The sequence below is a fragment of the Saccostrea cucullata genome, unplaced genomic scaffold, assembly GCF_032062105.1.
Source record: "Saccostrea cucullata isolate Sc308-1 unplaced genomic scaffold, CSIRO_AGI_Scuc_v1 ctg239, whole genome shotgun sequence".
Lineage (NCBI taxonomy): Eukaryota > Metazoa > Mollusca > Bivalvia > Ostreida > Ostreidae > Saccostrea > Saccostrea cuccullata.
The window spans coordinates 485,844-507,813 of record NW_026939884.1 but is presented as its reverse complement, the minus strand read 5'-3'; the positions used below and the strand labels follow the sequence as shown (position 1 = coordinate 507,813).

The window sequence follows — 21,970 nt, the reverse complement described above, 5'->3', positions numbered from 1 at the left end:
TCACGAGTAATTAACTGTATTAATGATACATTTGTAAATACATGTTTTGAATGTCAGTACATTCAACGTGTTCGAAGCAGTTATGAGAAGGATATAATGAAGGCCACCGATACACAATATTCATCCGCATTGTTGTGGTGAAATCCATCCCACCTGGTGTGCGGAAGCAGGTAAAGTTCAAGGTAATATTACAGGTGAGTATGCAATATGGAATTTCAAGCTGCTAAAATTACCGTGCCAAGTTCGGGACCCCTTTACACTTGTAGAGTACTCAGGTCTCCGGGGAATAAAATACACAATAAAATATTATACTACTGTATTAAAAAAGGTGCGAATATAGTAGGGCCGAAGTATAAAACTATAGGTGTATAGTGTCAGATTCGTAGAGCTCATTATACGTACACAAGGATCTGCATAATATATTTTTTAATTAAGCTGTAACCTTCAAAAAAAGCTACTTTTATATACTATTTGTAGTTCATCAGACCTAAAGAAGATTATTTAAAAAAAAAGGGGGGGGGGGATAATACGAATTATTATTAAGCAGAACATATAAACACACAGTCATATGCTTTAATTTTTCTCCACCTTGAGAATACTTCTTCCTACATGTATGTCATTTTCAATCTCCAAATTCAGCTTTTTTAATACGATTGGTTTTGTGAATTCCCTTTTCACGCACCAATAAATAAAGGAAATAATTTCTTCTTATATCTCTGCAATAAATTTTCACATGAAACATCTGAGAGCTTATTTGCACAAATGATAAACACCAAACATATGTCTCTACGGTTTTATTTTCATTTCAATAGAAATCAAAACAATAGACAGTACAAAATATGACAATGCTTGTAGATCTATACATCATTCAGCAATATGTACAATTACTTTTTTGTACAATTAACTGTAAAATACACGGTTTTTTCTCCATTTCAAAGAAAAAAATAGGGGGAAAACAATCGTATAACAATAACAAAATAACACTATAAAATTATATGTCATGTTTGTAACAGATAAAAAAAATATCATATTTGTTAACAAACAATATCGCTTGGAATGTTTTGGTCTGTCATGGCTGTACGAATTTCCCGAAAGGGGAAACAACTCAACGTCTGCCATTTCAGTTATTTATAAAATATTGCATATATATGTTGCAGCGAGCTGATGAGGCAAATGATATTATGCAGGTAATGAACAAAAGTATACTGGTCATCGCATTTATTCAATGTTACAAGAGAATTATTACGGTTTGGACTAGTTTTATACATCCTCACAATATGGGTCGCCACCTATTTCCGGGAAGACACCATTAATGTGGGAGGGAGCACTGTTATAAAGAGAGACCACGGTCTTGCCTCTAACACGAGGGCACTGCCTCAATTTCAGTCAAAATGATTTCATAGTCTTGGCTGTCAGAGATTTTGTTCATTTCAATAATAAACGTGGATTCGTGAGAATAATGGCGCACAATGTTGTCATCCATTTTGACAATGATCCTGAAATTAAAAAAAAAAAAACGTTAGTCACCAGACAATTTATTCTTTAAGTTGTTAAAGTGAAATTTTAACCTTTTTAACCAACATGTCACAATATTTAACTTACCCTTTTTTGGACCGTTTATATGTTATTTTAATGTTGCTGGTGGGAATTCCGTATTTTTCTTCTACCTGGGGTGTCAAATAAACAATTGGTTAAAATAGCAAGTAAAACGTTTTTTAACTTTAAAATCACAGGTGGAAAAAGAGCTAAGGCTGGTAAACTGACAGAGAACTTACCGCTTGTAGCAGACCGTGCAGGGTAGGGATGCGCAACATGAGCGCCGTGAAAACAGACTCGTGGCGTTCCCGCACATACAATAGCACTGGAAAGAATAATAATTATAGAATTACATGTAAGATTTATTTTTAATAGATCATGAGAAGAAGTAAAATCCGGAAAGCGGTGTTTTTCTTTTATTATTTTGACAGTAACACGATACCTTTTTGATACGACTCGTAGGAGTCCCGTCGTTGTCTCTTTAATGGCGGATAAATGTCATCGAAACTGTCCCCCAGAGAGTTCAGACTGTAACGAGTCAATAAATATCCATGAAAACAATTAACTCTACTGATATTCAATACGGTAAATTTAAATATGAAATATATCGTTAACCTTTAATTATTTATTACACCTTACCTAGAATTTCCATCATCTTCCATGCCGTTAAGTGACAAACGCGACGGACTTTTCTGAAAAATTAAAGTATCAAATGTTTAAACATTTACTTATTAATGTAAATATTAATCACAAGTCATATCAAATTAAATATCAATGGATTAAAGTACATAAGTGGAGTGAGATGTTGTTGTTTTCATTTACCTCAGATTTCTTATTGCCGTCTTCGTCTACGGCTGGCGTATAGTAAAAGGGGACAGTCTTAGTATCCTGCATGCTGTAAAACTCAGACCTTTCACTGGGAGGGTGGTAGTGGTCCTCATTACTTCGTTTTCGACCTATTATAAAGATCAAAAAAGATTTTTTCAAACTCTACGAATTTTGTTAAATTTCGATTGCATTTCTACACTTAGATACCCCCCCCTTAAACGTTTTTAATACTTCTTTCACAAAAAATGAAAAGGAAAGCAAAAAAGGACAAGTCATCTGTGCTATAAAGCTTACCATGATGGTGGCCCTCTGTGTTCTGTCGTGTCTTTAATCTCCTCTCCTCATCTCGAGTTTTCCTTTCAGCACCCTATAAAGATATGACACAATCCTTACAATGGCCGCTTAAACTGATATCCAAATTATCAGATAAGTTTATATTACGTTGACATTGTAATAGAAGAAAAATATTGCCATCTTTTGTGTGTCAAAAATTGAACTTTCATAAACAAACAATTAAAGTCCCGGATGCTGAAAACTTACCTTATCACAGAAGACTTTGATTTGGGCGTACCCTCGATGAACCGGGCTCTCTTTGGAGTTTTCATATGTATCTATCTGAACATGCAGAGGCAGACCCTAAAAAAAGATTCAGAGACATTCTGAATTTTTCTCAATGAATTATTCTTTATCAATTTATTTTTTCTTTTTGGTTGTTTTCTTTACTGTCATATAAGAAACTCAGAGGAATGTTAAATGTTCCGTGAATGAGTGATTTGAGGTAATTAGTTTTACCTTGACCCCCTTCTGATTACTGAAGTCTGTGCTGAGACAGTGGACTGCTACGTTCACCTGAAGAAGAAATGAAGCGGTTGTTAAAAATACAGGTACAACAATTCGATACGCCTGCATTTTATTTTTTTAAAATACGTTAAGTACATTTTACCTGAAATATTTGGTAATCGTTTTTCAATTGAATATATTAAATTCAAAACCGAAATAAAATGATTTGTATGCTAATGTGGAAAGCTTTTTTAAAAAGCCAAAATGCACTTGAACATAAGAATGAGTGGGATTCATATGTTTGTTGTGGTTATTATAATTAAACAAAGATTTCCGTGGGTGGAATCTATAGAGAAATACACTGAAGACGTTTTTTTTAATATCCAGGTACTACCACCCTAACCTTTTTTTGAGATCTTTAATATTTTGACGGATTATACCTGTCACCGCCTACTAAAGGTATAATCATTTCAACTCCCTTTAGACACTTACGTAAAAAACTCAATTAACCAAATTCAAATATTTAAGACATCTTTAAAAAAATATATTTTAAAGAAATTTAAGACTCTGCTGCACAAAAGCTGCATTGTGAGATAAAGATCAGCTGAGCAGTGTGTGAAATCGCTTACCCTTATCGGCGAATCTCGAGGGTTCCAGCGCACGGATACAGCGTTGTAAGACACCTCCGTAATATTGCAAGCCTGCACGCCTTGGCTGTCTTTTGTATCTGCACAAAACACCATAGAAATTAATTGTCATGTAAGAGGTACAGAATCGGTCTGAATGGGGTATATTTTTGTGCGGTTATATCAATCAGCGGTGACTGGTGACCTTGAAGAAGTAGACTACTTTTTTTTTTTACCTATGTCTATAACTCGCTGCTTGTGACTGTGCTGCCGGCTGTGCCAAAACTCCCAGGCTTTTTGCTCATCCTCCACAGACTTATCGTCGCGAAAAACCACCATAATTACACTCTGTGAAAAGAAGAGAATTATATAAATTTCAACACGATCACTATCGCTTTTCTTGTCTTTCTCTTTCATGTTTTAGCGCTCAAAGACTAGAAAGACCTTCTGAATTGCATATTTCTAAAGCTTACCTTGACCATTCCGTTTTGGGGTAGCTGATCACCGTTGTATTCTATGGTCAAACCATAATACTGACCTGAAACAAGATATTTAAGATCACTGAAAATATTAATCTGTACCTTAATCGCATAAGTTTGGAAAATAGTAAAGTTTTCCATTTTGAAATAATTATTTTTGACTAGTAATTACCTTTATTAAGATATGTAACCCTGTCCTCGTCTCGCCTGCAAGCTGAGGAGATAGGGGTCTCAAGAATACATTTATATCCAACGGAATCTTCCGGTCTGCAAGAAAAGAGAAACATGTCGTATCAATTGTTTATGACACTGACTTTCTAGTCTGGAATTCAGTTGTGTTTTATTACAACTCGTAAAATATACAGAAGAAAACCTTTATAAATCACCATAAATCAAACGGTAGAAAGGAACAATTATCCGTATAATTTACTCTGCGTATTTGAGCCTGTAATTATACGCGACTTTATTAGGGAGGCTATACTTACAGTTTTGGAATGACCGTGCCAAAAGAAGGGATTTTCTCGCAGGCCGGCCACAGCGGCTTCTGGTAGACGGCCGGTGCCGACTTCCGCCTCTTGGACACTTTCTGACAGGAAGTGGTCGTCACTTCCCCGTAGCTACCAGCGTCTTGATTGTACATCTGAAAACGTGTTATACGTCTTGAATTTAAAAATTCAACCGAATAGATACTCGGGTTTCGTTTATTCATTTGAATACAAAATATTTTTATGGCATGAATATTTTAAAAATCATAAAATGCTAATAAACAATCCATAATTATCGTTCTACAATGTGATTTTTTAAGGAGTTTTGGAACCTAATTTTGAGAATGAGGGAAAACATTAACAATATGTTGGAGTAACACTGTGTCCAATAATTGATTTGATATAAGCCTTGAAAAAAAAGAGGAAAACATGAACTAGTAAAATCAATAATATACACGACTCGTGCAATACATCATACTGATGAATATCACTGCAGGTGAAAAATATCCGCATTGAAGCGTTTCATTTGATTTCACGACCACATGTAAAACCTCAAAAATTACAGTTGCGCATTTCAAATCAGAGCAGTTGTCTATAAATTGTGAACTTTCTATTTCGCGCCTGTCTTAAGTGACTCATCATTCATTTTTACACCTCTTTGCATTTTACACCATTCGTCATTTTAACGTCAATGATGATAGGATTTTTTTGTAATGATATTCGACATTAGTTATTCTAAATTATCAAAATTTATTATCATTATTCATCTGCATAAGTAAAAAAAATTAAGCCCTAAGGAATGTATGAATCGCAAACAGTGTAAACAATCTTGGTTGCGTACAAATCTATATGTTGTGCTCTCATGCAGTTCAAAGTTTTCGCAGGATACAGCACTAGTGACCAAACCTTATATGAAAATTTATTATTTTTGATTAAAATCAATTAGAGAATGAGATTGAAGCCTTACCATGTTGATTTGGTCGGTGGGGGAGAGACAGGGCTCCTGGTACCCGCTGTCCGGTGACTTCATGGCGTAATTCTCCTTCATGCTGACGTTATAGTAGCCGTAACTAGGCGACTGTTCGGGGTGGTACTGCTGCTGCTGTTGAAGATAACGCTCCATCATTTCATTGCTGGGAGGGGAATGGTTCATTTGGGGAGGGGTGATAGGGTAGATGTAGCCATTGCTGGCATAGTTTGATGACTGACATGAAGACACTGGGTATGAATTCTGTCTGATCGTCTGGTGGTGGACGCCATTATTTTGTAACAGACCCTGTTCTGATTGTCCTGCTATGATTTGATTGGGTCTGGTGGCGTCCAGGAGACCAGGGTAGCACTGCTCATGAGGATGATGCATTGCAATGTCTAATGGTGAAATAGAATTTGAGAACGTGTTGGCCGCACAGGCCATAGACATGCCAAGCGACATGGCAACAGATTCTTGTAAGTCCGTCTGTTCCTCGGAGTAACTTCCGGTGGGAGAGTTTGTGGAAACACTGATTGGTTGAAGTTCTGTTGTCTCTAGCACTGCCACAGCATCCTGAGAATATCCGGAAATTGAATCAGGAGTTGTCGCAGACGCTTCGTTCAACAAAATGTCCGGATTACTTTGGTTTTTCCGGAGTTTCTCGTGAAGCGCCTTTTTGATTTTGTTTGTAGATTCTTTCTGTTCCTCGAACTTTTCAGTGGTTGAACAACAGTTTAACAGTGGATCGTTGTCACTATGTTCGATTTCACCAAAGTTCCTGCAATCATCAGCAATGTGTGAACCTTTATACAGAACCGAGGTATTCCCTGAGGATGTAGATTTACCGTTCTTTGAATGTTGATTGGTCATTAATGGAGTTTCTTGGGGTTCATCATTTCTCACTGAAGCGGAACGATTCTCTCCCGCGCCACTGTTTGGCCCTTTGGATCTGCATGATGATTTTTTGCCCCTGGACCTGGTGGATTTTGGACGCTGAAATGATAATTGCGGGGACATTAAATAACCGTAAAAATGCAATTAGTAGTCTATTAAGACATACAATGAACTAAATACTGAATTTCAATTAAAGAAAAAATAATTTGAATTTGAAAATCAGTAATAAAAATAAATAAATAAAAAATATTTAATATATATATTGAAGACATTTTGAAGATTTCTCTAATGCATGTATTATTCATAAATTGAGATTTATATTTGAAATACATTGTATTCAATATTCAAGTTCTTGAAGAGAGATACTAATAATATGGACAATATTTCTGTGAATAATACAATATGAGAAAACACTGAATACTTTTAAAACTCAATTTAACACGCACTATAAAGTCAACTGAAATGCAGAATATGTATAAAACTTTATTTACTTTTCTTGTATGAAAAAGTGCATGTATATTGTATATGCATGCATGTGTATAATGGATTGACGTTTTTAAAAAAAAAATGAAATGCATTCATGTGCAAAACTTGTCTTAAATTCATACCACAAAACAAATACAGTAGATGGCAATGGCACAAGTACTGTACATTTTTGAAAGCACGATTTTCCGTCCAGGGTTTGGCAAACCAAATAAGCTTCCGATTTGAAAGTATTTTTCAAACATCTAATTTTCAATATATTTACATATCAGTTTTACAACATTTAAAGGAATGTTTTTAAGTACAACTTATGTAATTCATAGGACTTCCAATTATTAGGTTTCAGGTCGGAAAAAATTTAATAAGACGTTTACATGCATCACAAACGGAACAAATTTCAAATGACTAAACTTCAAAACTATCTGCTGATGCGAAGATGGAACTTAAAGTTTGAGTTTTTATTTTTTTATAGGTAAATATGGAAGTTTAATGAATATCGTCTCCATAAACCTGTGGTAATGTGGGTGTAAAATTTTGAAATGGCCTAAAACTTAATAGGCATTTAAAATAAAAAAATAAAAAATAAAAAAAAAAAAAAAAAAAAATGACTATCATTCTTTGTAACCATTTCATAAAATATTAATATAATTTCTGTTTAACTTGTAAAGAAATATACATGATAGCATTCTTATTCATTTTTATTCTGTAAATAATTCAGTATAACTTCAAATATGTCTAAAAACTGTTGTGTGGTGGTTTTATCTTTGATCATCTTCTCAATATTTTATTTTTACAATATTTGTGAAAACGAAAAAATATGAGAAAATTAACAGTCCATTTAACAGATTTATGATTTCAAGGTCCAGGGCAATATGATTAGAATAGATCTTGTCAGTCACAACACCATAGGCTACTGTGCTGAAGAGTGATTAGTAACGCCAGGGTCAGGCTAATGACAGCCTTGTTAAATGACCTGAGGACGTCAACACATTAGGTTCCAATTATCGCCATACCAATACTGTATGCATATTGCACCATTTTTGCTGTTACGGTTACTGATAATTTTAATTATTTTCTTTATTCCTGTCATCTTCAATATTTACCTCCGGGATAGTAGGTGATAAGCTCATAATGAAATCTAGATCTAGGGTGCTTATTACCGTTAACACCTCCTTGATTCTTCCATATTTTGAGGCACCCCTTTTTATCAGTGAAAAATTATCATTAATTAATCTGGTCCTTACAACTTACTACGAATTATGAATAAGTGAGGGAAAGAGAAACCAACCTTTTCATTCTGGGAGACAGTGTGAGTGCTGACCTCAATGACATGTTGTATTGGAGGGGGTCTATCGTCTATGTCACAGTTTTCCCCATTTATAAGGAATTTCCCATCGATTGAAAGGTTTAAAAATTCACTCTCATTTTCCGATTCCTCGACTTCTCCATTTTCCGAACTTGTATTTGTTCTGCAAGACAAAATCAAAATTTTATAAAGCGTGCTAGCCATAGTTCATTTGACGCAATGTTTTTCGATGCTTGCGCCAGTTGCATAACATTAAGGACAAATAGCACCCAGATCTTACCGTTTAGAGTTCAGCTCTGACATAATTCCATAAATTCACTTGCGTTGGTCTTATGCAAATTTTACATTAATTAATTATATTACATGCACGAAAATATGAGACCATAAATTAGAAGTAGGCTACAGACATATTTTTCTTCTTACTCATAGATATCTAATGAGTAGAAGAATTAGCGCTGTGAGCAGTATTGCGAAATTTATAAAAAGCAACAAACAGAGCTCCCCGAATGTAGCCTTTATGGTGACCGTGAGAATATGGAGTTCTCTAAAGACATGGCGTGGAGCACAATGTACAGTAGTTCACACCAAACGGTAGGAAAAATGAGAGGTCATGACCCAAAACAGCTCCATATTTTACATTCTATCTCATTTTCGGTAATTTACCCGATATGTGGCCATAAAAACCACCCATCAGAACTTAGAGTGATCCATGTTTACATCTCAACTGACTCAGCAGAGTTGAACGATTTCATCTCTTGTTAAAACTGATAACAATTTCTGAAAAGGGATCAGCTTCTCTTATTTTCACGCAACTTTGGGCGGATATTTAATTTTGTACTTTAATAAATCTTTTGAATTTTTCTTGATATGAAATTAAAAAGCTGTGTAAGGAGAAGACATTTTATTTCATTATTTATGCAAGAGAATTTTTGATTGAAATTAGATTAAAGACCCTCAGAAACGATGCTGAGACTATGTGTGAAGATATGTATGAACCCTGTGGTTTTCACTAATTTGAATTTGTGTTTATAGTTCAAAAGAGCAACTCAGCCAAGACGATGTTTACTTATATTCTTAAACAGAATAACTTAATCCATCGCCCATGTATTGCTTGCTGACTGACCATCTGCGGCTTTCCACTTGTTTGTCCAATCTAACCAATAAAATGTAAATCAAACACTAAACAAATTAGTTTATAAATAACATTTTGTATTTTTTTAAGTTGGAGGGGGAAGGTGCATCGTTTAGTGTCACTTCCCGAATTTTAGAAAACCAATAGCTATCTGTGCCTCTCAACCATCCCGAATGCATGCAGTCAAATCTCGTTAGTGGACAAACTTCGAGAAATCCGAGGATTCCAGATATCCATGTTAAATTAAAAATACGAAGAAGAAGCGTGTTTGGGGCTCCAAAATAAACTTCGGAATACCCATGATATTCGAGATATCGGTGTTCGAGATATCGAAGTTAAACTGTATATGTCATATAGATATAGTATTGGAATAAAGTTTGATGGGCACATCAGGAAAAGGATTGTTTACATTCAACATATTTAAGCTCCCCCCAGCGTCCCTTATCAAAGAAAGATTTTAAAAACAATTTCTTTTAAATATTAACAAGTAAAATTAATAGACGATAATAAAACACTCTTTTCCCACAAAAATCTTGAAGGTAACATGTATATTTTCAATTATAAAATATGTTGCAGATATTACTACAGTAATACTACTTTTATTTTCTCTATCATCTTACTAAATTTAAGTATCAAAATGGAAATGTCGTGGTCTTATAATAAAAGGATTTTTGTTTTGAAGAAATGCATGTCATTTGGTTTAAAATTTTTATTTTAGTTGATTTTTTTTTCTTAATTAATTCTTAATTTAGTTGATTTTTTTTTCTTAATTAAAAGTAAATCTATACATATAACATTCAAAGATTGAATACCCCACTTGCAATATAATTTTCAAGTAAATAAGGAGAGGAAATACTGATTTTAACACTTTGAGAAAATTTACAAAATTTGCAACTGAAATGAACACTCAGTAGCAAGTACTTCAGAATGAATACCAAATATTCCGGAATCAAAAGGAAATTCTGAAATCTTCCACAGAAAACCTGACTATAATGTGTAGCCTACATTAGGGAGCAAAACGTATTGCCTTACATAGATGATCCAGGTCTTATGTCATTTAAAGAGAAATTTCTCTTCAAGGTCATCCTTTGAAATATTTGACACAATTTTCAGTTTTTTGAAACGAAAAACACTGACGCAGTTTCCCCGAATGCATAAATTATATTAATTTAGAAAAGAAAAGTAGAATAAACCAAAAAAAGAACATTCTCGAAACTGACTCAAAATTCTTTGGTGGTTGAAATTGACATCGTGTAAAAATTGTAAATGAAATTGCTTACTAAATATTTTTTAAACTCTTTTATTCAGAAAAAATTGTCTACACCCTAATTTACACGTAAAAGCTACTGAGCATGTCAAAAGTCAGTAATGTCTTCTATGATTCAAAGTCTTTTTTCTTTTAAAAACTTGATCAAAATATATATTTCAAGACTCCAGATACTTTCACATGTGCCGATATATTTTTAAAATATACACTTAAAATAATCCCAAACAGAAAAACAGCCCGAAGAGGTTACCTCTAATAATAAATAGTTATTATTGTGATTTGAACAAACAAAAGTCTGCATGTATTAACCAAATTGGAACCAATTTGTTGATAGTCAGTTTGACACTGGAAATAGCTCCAGGGATTTTACAGTTATCTATATTTTTTTCAAAGTCTCAAAATAAACCATTCATGCATTAATAAAATATCTTCATTTGACTGGGTACATGTAGTATTTTTTTTTTAAAACATCGTTCACTGCATTTGAACACAAGAAGCATTTTAAATGTGTAGATAATGCAGGAGAAAATGTGTCCACTTGTTGCAATGTTATTGAAAGTATGCAATGACCAAAGCTATCTTCTTTGAGGGGATTAATTAAATACTCAACATTCTACACAAAAATGTATACAATTGCCACACAAAAAAAGTTCATGTATTTTGCAACTAAATTTGTTGTTTTATGACAATTTTTTTGAACTGTCAGAAAACCTTTAACCTCAATTCGAACTTACGAACTTTTTTTAAAGTAATGGTTCTGAGAGACCTTGCGATTTTAGAAGAGAGTCATTGTGGATGTTGAACAACACAGATTCTTCAACATCAATGGTATAAGGGCATGTGCCCTATCTATCACTGGCGTAATAATTCTAGTTTTTCAATTCAAAGTGAAAAATAAAAAGAAAATTATTGTCAATTTATTTTATTTATTGGGCTCTTTTTCTGTTATTTTCGTCCTTTAAGGAGGCTGGTACATTCATACTCAGCGGCCTGTGAAGCTTATAGTAGCACGATAGCTTAACATTCATCAGGTAGCCCTAATCTTTATAGACTATAAAGTAGAAAAGGATGAATGTGAAATAACCTCATCACAAAGGGATGCAAAAGACGTGAAATAATCAATAGTTATCACAAAAAATATTTTTTGTTGTCTTGAATAATTTTCAAATATATGTACATTGTATTTACTTTTTTAAAAACTAATTCACAGCGTTCAAGACTAAAATATATGCTTATCACTTTATTGCTAAATATATATGACAAAAAATATTTTCATGAACAATAAAATATTAAAAGTTTCAGATCATTTCAAATTGAAAATGTTAAATGTATCAATTCATTACCTCAGAATGTCCTTGTAATCGTTAGTTTCTCCTATCTTCATTCCGCTTGAATCGAGTGCTGGTAGCTTGCTGTATTCATACGCCAAGGCGGACGCTTCACTGCTGATGGCAGTCTCCGCAGCCGTAAGAGGATGCCGGAAGTATCCATTGGGGTCATTAGGAGGACCATCATCATAAAGCGCTCTCCCGCCTAAGACTTTGGGAGAGAATTCAACAACTTCCCCGCTCTCGGATTGTGTGCTTTCGTTTTCCCTGTAGCATGAGAAAAAAGACGTTAATCGTTTAGCAAGACAAGATGGGCAAGACATGACGAAGTCCTCAAATGTCGATCTAGTACCAAGTAAATATTTTGCCAATATCTTCCAATGCAACACTCAAGTCTTCGTCAACTACTATCATGTCGTCCTGCTACATGAACTTTCTGCAATTTCTTGACTGTTAAATTGTATGGTAATGCTTCACTGTGTATCAACATCAGACTCGCCCATTTATATTTTTGTTGGGGCATATTTTTTTGTAAACACACATAAATGAAAGTTCCCATTTATTTCACATGAAATTGAAAATCACCCGGTGATAAAGCATAATGTTTAAATTTGCATATAGGCTTCAAATAAAAAGAGATATCTGGGCGATATCGGCCACGAAGATGAGCGTCAAAGCAAAGGGCAAAACTATTAGCAGACTACACCATATATTCTAAATCTTTTGATGTCGAAATTGTGTAATACAGCAATTTTTTCTTTAAAAAAATGTTTGAAAATATATTTTTACCTATCCATTAAAAATGATTCAAAGCACAAGGATTCAAACGCTAATGTATCAATGTCTTCCATTGGTAGTTCCAAGTTCAAAAGGGAGGTTGTTATGCATTTCATTTCGGGAAAAATTATCACATACAGCGCTATTCACCCAGAAAAATTCATTAAGAAAAACTTTTTCTTGAACACTATTGTGAAACTACCATCCATCGATAAACTGGTCGTCGAAGGAGATATTCAAGACTAAATACTTAGACACGCAGTGCAGAAGTTTTAAAAGGCATTTGCCGGAATGTATATTTAAATTTAGTAGGTGGGTGGGTGAGAAATAACATATTAGACAAGACAGAAAATACAGGGGCGTACTTTATATTTGACAAAAAGTTTCTCGTATATAAACGTAGTGAATATTTTAGATGTATTTGCCGATACGTTTGAGCGAACATCTTTGATTAATGTGCTCTTCTTCTCTGCAAATACTTGTCATTCAAATCAGCTTAACACCTCTCGTGTTTCCTAATTAGGATTTGCCGGAACTATCAAAAGGTAGATTCAAATGTGAATAAAATTTAAATCGCTATAAATCTGGCAAAAGGAAGCTCAAAATACGTTTACATAACACTTTAGGTGGGCAAAACATTGACGCACCTGGGGTTTTATCTACGACAAGCGGTCTGGTCATCTGTCAACGTACACCCATCTCTGTAATTGCCACTGAGCAGGGTTTAGTGGCAGCTACAAAGTTTACTAGCTGAACGACTGTGGTAAGTTAGTGAGGTATTTGCGGTGAAAGAGGTTCTTGCTACTGAGGAGTTGCAAAGTAAGCTACGCATGACATACAAAATGAAATTAACAAAAACAAATTAATCTTGATTACTTATATCAGAGGCAAGTGAAAAAGGATTTCTGAAGAATATTAAAACAGTACATGTATAAACGGTTTTAAAGTTCTTTTAGCCTCTGAAAGATCTTCAAGCCTATGATGAACAAATTGTAACATCCGGGCGAAAAGTTAAACTTTTATCAGTTTCCATTCTCAAAAAGCACAAGTTCAGACACTAATTACACTCAAATAACCAATCAGTGGTACAGAAGTTACCCTATATTTATTCAATTTCGGAGTGTATATGTGAAAGAAAAAATCTGATAACTACGTCGAACATCATGCTTATTTTTCTTCCCACTCTCATTACACCTTTGAATTACCCCTATAATACCCTAATCCCACCACGTGAACGTTAAAACTGACCATTAGAATTTAAATGTTCTAAAGTATCCTTTATTTCATATATTTTGTACTGGAAAAAGAAAACTAAGACAGGTATTGATGAAGTTAAGTAGCCAACAATTACCACTCCCCAATCACAGTGTAACTGTTACGTCATAATGACGAAAATAGGTCAAGGTAAGAACTTCCCGCTGCTTAAGATGACCAACCCAACTGAGTAAAAGTATTCAAAAACATCTACGAACGGATTAAACCATTTCTTATATTAGTGTAAAGTATTCCTGTCCAGTGAAGCGTGTCTTTACAAGCCCTATAATACTTGTTGAGCCAACAGAAAAGAACAAGTGCCCTTTCAGAGTTGAAGTGCATGTAATCCGCGTGCATTTTTTACTTAAGGATTCGTTGAGAACATTTTTGTGCTACTCCTTTGAAATATTTCTAAAGAGTCTAGTTTGCAATTTTTTAATAATGCTCCTCAGACACCGATTATCACTGCTTGCATACTGCAGGGTACATTTACATAGGATACTTCTACTCAACTCTTTTAGGATAGCTTTTGCAAAGAAGAAACAAAATCTGTATTCAATACAGAAAGAAAGCGAATTTTTTATTGTAAGATTTGCAAAGCACGTGTTTAATGAAATGCAAATTAAATTCACCATCTTAAGGTAGGCCACACTTCCTGTGATGTCAAAAGTTCGATGACGGACCATCATCAATGTGCACTTCCACATATTAAACTCTTCTTATGACCGAAAGATCAATAGAAAAGGCATTGATAAAATCCTCGTTTACCTTTCGATTGATTTCACGATGATTGCAAATAGATATCATACTTTCTCACTTTCCTTAGTCAATATATTTTCTGTTAAGCACGTTGATCAATCAGTATCTTGCAAATGGTTAGATGGACGTAAAGATCACGTGACCAGAAACCAAACAGAATTTAAGCCAATTCTTTTCCAGTATTAATTCTTATCTATTTCTACGAATGCAATTAGCAAAGTCATTATTTCTATTTTATTGGAATGGTTCTTACAGTATATAGTTTAGATATCACGCAAACCTTCCAATAATTCTCACGCAGTGTTGCGACGGAAATTTCGATCTCGAGATTTTAAAATGCGTCATCTATTTGGATTTTAGAAAACCTGCTATGTGTCTAAAATGCATGTTGTTAAAAATCATGAGAGGAAGTACATTTTTGCTCTTTTTCAGCTTTGGTACATTAAAAAAAAACAACAGTCCAACTTGTAGTTTCGTTTTCTCTTCTTTAGAATCGGAAAGATGACTTGCATTGCTCGCTTGACATGCGTGGAAACTTGCAGAAAAGTGAGGATTTCTTAAATTATCAGGTGTACTTTATTCTTTGTAAGAATTGTTCTTCATTCATAAAGGTTTTGATATGATTGTTTCAACGGATCATGTATTCTCAATAATTTTAGTATGCATTGAAATTAAGCGGCAACAAAAGAGGGACTCGGTCCACTACAGAAACTGACCACCTGTCAGTTACTACCAGGACCTCATCCTCTCATGGTCAATACACTCATACACCTGTATAGCCTTCTACAGGCTTTAGATAACAGTCGTCGGGCACCAGGAAAATGTCTAACCACCTAGGCCTACCAGAAGGTGTTTTAGTTGGCAATTCAATCCTCGAGAACCACAAATTATTTACAAATAAAACATTACAATTATCGCACTTCTAACTGGATGCTATGTAACTTCGCTTTCTTCCCACGGCAGATATAGAATAAGACCAATTTTCTTTACTTTAAGGGGACAATATAACTTCGTAATCTTGGTTCCCGGCGTTTATTGCAAATCGAGTTCAACTGTGTATAGAAAATCCTAGTTAATCATTCAAAGGCTGAACAATTTGACTATGAGATGATTTTTTTTACTTAATTCAACTTTTTACCTAAGAATATTTTGTTTATGTGGTCCTTTTGAAAAAATAGACGTAGCATTCATATTGACATCAGTGTTCCACGAAAACTTAATATTGATAGTGAAAGTTGATTAACCTAAGCAATCTAAAATGCAATATTATTTTAAATGTACACAAGTATGTGTCAATGTTTTCAGCTTACTAGCTCAGAAAGTTTAGAATCGCTACTACACCCTTGTATTAAAATTTTTATGTATGTCTTGAGTCCTTTACAGATTTTATAAAAAGCTTTGAGATGCAGATTTGCTCTTTAAAAAACGTTTCTACATGAAAGGATTCAAAATAAACTGCGATATGAATAGATTTTATCTTTCATTACATGCACAGATCCACTATAAATTTTGTGGCAAATAAATTCACAATTTCACATAAACAGAAAAGTGATGTTGACATTATAATGTGTCATTTGAATGAAAAAGAACTTAGACCACTTTCTGGTGCATCTGAGATTTGCATGCAAATTGTTTCCAAACCAGACAAGTAGACAGTATAGGACCTTCACGTTAAGGTTTAACCGTCACCATATTTCTTACTATGACACCAGTGCTACATTAACTATTATGTCGCTCTATAAAACTGTATAATTTGTATGATTTAAGTTCTCGGTTAACTTTAACATGCTTCATTGACAAATGAGCTTAAGATGTGCAATTAAAACACTTTTACCTATCATTAAGTACACTTCAATCGTATTTTATCACTAAGTTTATATTCTAGTATAATAATACCATTGCCTCTGGTTATAATTTTTTTAATCTTCTTTGTAAATTGATTTCAGAAAACACAATGCAAGACATGTTTTCTCTGATAATAATAAATTTGCTTCAATATGTAATGATTTCAGAAACAAGTATTCAGTCTTTTTTAGGCCAGTCCACTCCATCCTCCAGGTGGGAGGAATGAAGAAATTGAATACATGGTCAATGAGCGCCAGAAAGTCAAAAGATGTGATGACCCCTACAGAAAATATAGGTAAACTTACCCAAAAGCCATGCTACTAGAGTCCGCCAAGGTTCACAGAAATTGAAAAGTCCTTGTTAAAAAAGCTTAACGTACATCCTCCAAAAAGCTTATATTCCATTTGAACTACTCCATGGTAACGTTACCAGGTAAACATCTTCTGTTCACCTTCTTAAGACTTGTATAAGAATTTTCAACAATCGGTTAGAACAAACAAACTAGCGATTGTATCGCACAGAATAAACACTTAATGTATAGAAAATTTCCAATTACAGAAGTAAGGGTTAATGAGATGTCGCAGCCGGAGGGCCAAACTGATCGCACGGCGGTGCTTTCGAATAATACACTACTGCTGGGACGTCTTTATCATAACCAATTCCGGTGACCATCTATCGGGTGATCAAATGTGTCGTGCTGCTCTTTACTGCTTAACGCTTAGACTTACTCGCTTCATCGACTTTCACTCTTTCCAATAAACAAAATGAAATATTAAAGTTTGAGTTATACATTGCATGATTTGCATTTATTACTGCGCGCTTTCAGCTGTGACGAATATATTGTCTAACAGAAAACAAAATTGCGGTCAACAAATTTGCACATTAAAAAAAAAACGCTGACATGTATTTAGGAATATATTCTTTAAAATTTTACTTTAATAAAGAGTTTAGTCAAAGGGAAAGGACAATCAACTTTATTAATAAGACACTTCCCAGCAAATATGTAACCTCCCAAAAGCCAGTTTGATCGATAAACCTTTAAAAATGATTAATGTTTAGATCTTAAAAATTTTAATTTCGGTTTTTCTGTGAAACGCACTAAATTGAATCAAAATTTAGTTATTTTATTCGTCATCTCTTCTTTCCTCAGAAAAAGCAATGACTGTATTTGTGAAATAAAAACCGTTTTGTCATAAACTAAAAGACCTATACTGCAATTAAGCAAGTTCTCCAATATTTAACTTTGTTAGGATATGCATGTATTACTTCTGATAACCTGCATTTTAACATGCAAATGAGAAAAACAACTTTTTCTGACAATAGCTAAATCAAGAATTTAAGCTGTTGCAGTATAACAAGTCTTTCTTATGATAATGTTTTCTTTCCTCTGATATGACTAGGGCTAAATGTGTGATTTCTTAGGCATAGGCAGTAATTGGTTTGGGTGAAAGCTCTCGCTTACTTTTTAGCAAACAGGGTAGCAAACAGGGTGTACTTTACTAATCTTAAATGCAATTAAATACCCAGCACTGCAGATGAAACAAACAAGGATTAGCTTTGGAGGGTCTGGAAAGCAAAGTGTTATTGAAACCTAAATAAGCATCGGTCCTGCTGAGTTAAAATTGTTTACACCGGGTCAACAAAACGCTTTAGATGGGGTGTACCCCAATAGGACCAGTACCCCAGACTGCCATCAAAATGTTTGAACTGTACATCACACCCGATCCATCCCAAGGGTTTGGTAAATATCTACAGATTTTTCCATATAAAAGCCTAAATTTTTCAGTGTTTGTTCAATTCTGTTTGTAGAGTTGAAAGTTGTTTTGGATTAAAAGGACGATCTAGTCGATGAAACTTGAGGGGTTTCCAAATTTCATTTTCGATCTTGCTTGCTTTTTCTTGCAAAGAAAATGGTCACATAATTCCATGAATTCATGCCAGAGCCAGATACATTTAAGATATGTTTAGGTTCACTGAATAAAATACTTCATTTGCAGATGATACATTCACAAATAATTTTCACCTTGCTTTAATTAGAAGAGGTGGTAATAAATTTCTTCTTTTCATGTTATGGTGTAAAAAGTTTTAAATATTGAAATAAACAGCAACGAAACTTCATTTAGCTTGTGTGAAGCATACATAATTACCCTATAGCAACATAACTTTTGACAATTGTGATTTATTTCACTATGTTTGGCTGATTAAAAAAACGGGACATTTTTTTCACATATGTGAAACATGAAACAACATCAGATACCAATGTTTTATCTGTTTGGAAGACTGAGATTATATTAAGCGCTACAACACAAATAAAGAAATCTACATTCCCTATTTTACAAAACAACACCTGATTCAATACATTTCTTTTGATACGTTCTTTGTTTTCCAGACATTATACAGAAGAATAGCTGAAGTTGGGGTCTGATTAATATGGCGTTAAACCTTTGCTTGACTGCTTTAGTGTCAATATTCCGCCTATTGAAAAAGTCTTCCGCTCTATTTGACAGTTGTGGGAAAGCTAAATTCAAGGTGTTACATTGTAAGGTATGTAAAGACCGAATGTCCTCGATATAAATTAGAATTATTTCCATCGATTGGTTCTGTCACCATTCCTGACGGCAAAAAATCTCTACTTCCAATCGATAATTGCCATCAATTGAAAATAATATCGTCCTGTACACTGTTTTCAATTATTTATAGTTTCCATGACACCCTTTCTTGGACCAAGACGGATAGCGTGAAGTTTTCTTACCTACTGTCTTATCACGTGTATTAAGAATGTCATTCAGTTAAAAACATTGCTATTTGGATCGGTTTAATTATTCATGCTGACTTAATTACCACATTTACGTAAAATATATAGACTAAGAGTGTTTAGCTTTTGTGTACCTGGTGAATTTTTCTCAGTACATCATCTTGTAAATCATATCTATACCTATAATCACCTGTTTAGATTTGGTTGAAGATAAAAAAAAAGTTACATCTTGTATAATAACTCCATAACGTTGTCAAAACAAAATCGATTTTTCATCAATGTTATAAATTTCATTCACATATGAGCTGTACCAAGATATTTTACACAGCACAAAAATAATACTAAAATTTGCATATTAAAACTCCATTGACTGTGCATAAGAATCGTATTCCCTGCCAATAAATGGTATTATCCATTAGATTTAACTAGTACATGAACTGTCACGTTACATTGTGTCCGTTACCTACCCCGTGTGATTATTGTTCCATTCCTCCTTGGCTGAGCTATGATCGCTGCTCATTCTATATTCCAAAATCTTGACAAACTTGTCTTTCAAGTTCTGAGTTTAACCTTATTCACAAAACTATTTGAAACCAGTTTCACACAATCGGTCCATGTAGAGAAGACGTCGATCACTCACAGGAGTTAATGCGCTTCCAGAATGCCCATTCATGTGTTTCAAACTGATCGCTTTAGTAGGAAAGTTCGCATGAACAAAACGCTCCGCGCATGCTAAGGAACTCAGTGTCGGAAGCCTGTAGCGGGCCTGATTGTTTACTATAGAAAATTGTGAACCAACAAAGCCATGTTTGGATAAATTCTTTGAGTATGGGAAATGTCTTTTTAGTGTTATACAACCGGGTTTGTAATACAGCAGAGTTTTATTCAATGTATTGTGAAAAGATCGTTGAATACACCTTATGTCCCGGCGTGAGGGTTTAATATTTTTGGTTCGATGGTTTACAATAATGGCACAGTAGTAATAACTTTAAAATGCGAGGTCACAGACAGGGTTCAAAATTGTCAAAAAATTGTTCTCATCAAGAAAAGACCAAAATCCTTCGATGATGCAATGTGGACTACAAAACATGCTTTTCTTGATAAAGCGCGGGATTTTTTGTTAATATTTAAGAATAATATTAATGGAGATGAACGAGTATTCCACATAAAATATTTTCATTTTGACAGTCGAGGAAAGTTATCCAGTCACCCGAAAACTTGCTCTAATTATGTCTACAGTCGGTGAGCGAGTATTTGTTGTTAGTGTTCCGTAGCTGGGTGGCGCCTATTGCTAAATCTTACGTTGACTAACCATTGACTCACTTTGAAATAATAATAGTAAAATAATCCGAAGTAGTAACCATTCTGTTATGAAAATATAGGTCGTTTTGAGATTGATTTTCATGTTGTTTTGAATAATGATCTCTGAATTATTCAAAATACACGCAAAACAAATTTGCTCGAGCAGAAAAGACGAAAAAGCTGTACATAGCTTACATGTATAGTCGAGGTACTTAGAACGATGTATACTAAGTCTTGAATTAATAAATTCTCTTTCCTATTACCTCTTTAAGATAACATCGTGTTATTTTTGAATATACACGTTTAATAGAAGACCTGGGTCATCTGATCCGAGTTTGCCTTGTTTCCCGTCATCATGTGAGATTGGTGTTTCGTATCCCCTCGAGAGTTTTGACGGATATTCAGAACACCAACTGTCAACACAAACCGAACACGTTTATATTTATATGACGCAGAATTTGTTATAAAAACATTTATATGAGAAAAATGAACTTCTTGCTTGGCATTCAACTCGATATTAAGATATCTTGACGACTCTTATTGATATTAACAGTAGTTACTTTCATTTATACATGTATCTCAACCAATTATATCTTAGTAAGCTCAAAGTAAAAGAAACACCGCAGAATCTCATATCACTGTTTCATTTAGGAATTTTTTTTCATTGACTATAGACGAAAAAACCCAACCGTAAGACCAATGGGACATCTGCAGTTTTTTCATCTCCTTTATGTCAAGTAATATTGAAGTATAACCCTTATAAGGTGTTTGTATCTCCCAACTAATTCGGTATTCAAGAGCCTGCTCTGACAAAAAAGTTGCTGTTACATGGATTTCAACAACCTTGTCTACAGTCATCATTTCATAAATTTTATGGTCATTTAATAACCATCTTTGCAAAAACAACCTATTTTTGGGCTGTGTTTTGTCTGTAATGTGCTTGATATCAATTGTGAGATTTTTTTTTATTAAATCTAACTGATCCGTGCATATAACTCAGAGTGGGATTGACTGATCGACATAGGATGCTGACTTATCCTAGACCCTCATCCTACATTTGAATTTTCCCTGGTTCTTGATTTCGCCATGTTCACAGCTTTGAATCTTTCGGGATTTATGAGTTTGATCTTTGTTCGTTATTTTCTACTTTTACATAATATATGA

At 34.1% G+C, this 21,970-nt stretch overlaps 1 protein-coding gene and 1 long non-coding RNA gene across 4 annotated transcripts; one reads left to right on the top strand and one right to left on the bottom strand.

Annotated features, from left to right (window-relative positions):
• Positions 1-779: 779 nt before the first annotated feature.
• Positions 780-20,613, bottom strand: LOC134254170 (protein grainyhead-like). Of its 3 annotated transcripts, none has more exons than XM_062736713.1 (18): positions 19,972-20,613; positions 12,130-12,381; positions 8,370-8,550; positions 5,702-6,697; positions 4,735-4,889; positions 4,422-4,516; positions 4,244-4,308; positions 4,007-4,118; positions 3,774-3,871; positions 3,157-3,213; positions 2,905-3,000; positions 2,659-2,731; positions 2,359-2,492; positions 2,176-2,228; positions 1,979-2,064; positions 1,776-1,861; positions 1,603-1,667; positions 780-1,496 (listed from the first exon to the last, which is right to left on the bottom strand). In XM_062736713.1, the coding sequence occupies exons 1-18, from the start codon at positions 20,022-20,024 to the stop codon at positions 1,358-1,360; spliced, it is 2,796 nt and encodes a 931-aa protein (XP_062592697.1). In that variant the 5' UTR covers positions 20,025-20,613; the 3' UTR covers positions 780-1,357. The 3 variants fall into 3 exon arrangements, with proteins under 3 accessions (XP_062592697.1, XP_062592698.1, XP_062592696.1); XM_062736714.1 differs by lacking the exon at positions 19,972-20,613 and adding an exon at positions 17,055-17,299; XM_062736712.1 differs by lacking the exon at positions 19,972-20,613 and adding an exon at positions 12,904-13,079.
• LOC134254180 (uncharacterized) lies at positions 13,657-19,717 on the top strand. Its single transcript, XR_009989271.1, has 3 exons — positions 13,657-13,710; positions 19,139-19,293; positions 19,450-19,717. It is a non-coding gene; the product is annotated as an uncharacterized LOC134254180 (long non-coding RNA).
• Positions 20,614-21,970: the final 1,357 nt, after the last annotated feature.

Coding starts and splice junctions, on each gene's coding strand:
- LOC134254170 (XM_062736712.1), bottom strand. CDS start 13,007: ATGAAATGCATAACAACCTCCCTTTTGAACTTGGAACTACCAATGGAA. Junction 4,890..5,701: donor CCACCGACCAAATCAACATG/GTAAGGCTTCAA, acceptor ACACGTTTTCAG/ATGTACAATCAAGACGCTGG. Junction 1,668..1,775: donor TGCACGGTCTGCTACAAGCG/GTAAGTTCTCTG, acceptor TTGACACCCCAG/GTAGAAGAAAAATACGGAAT.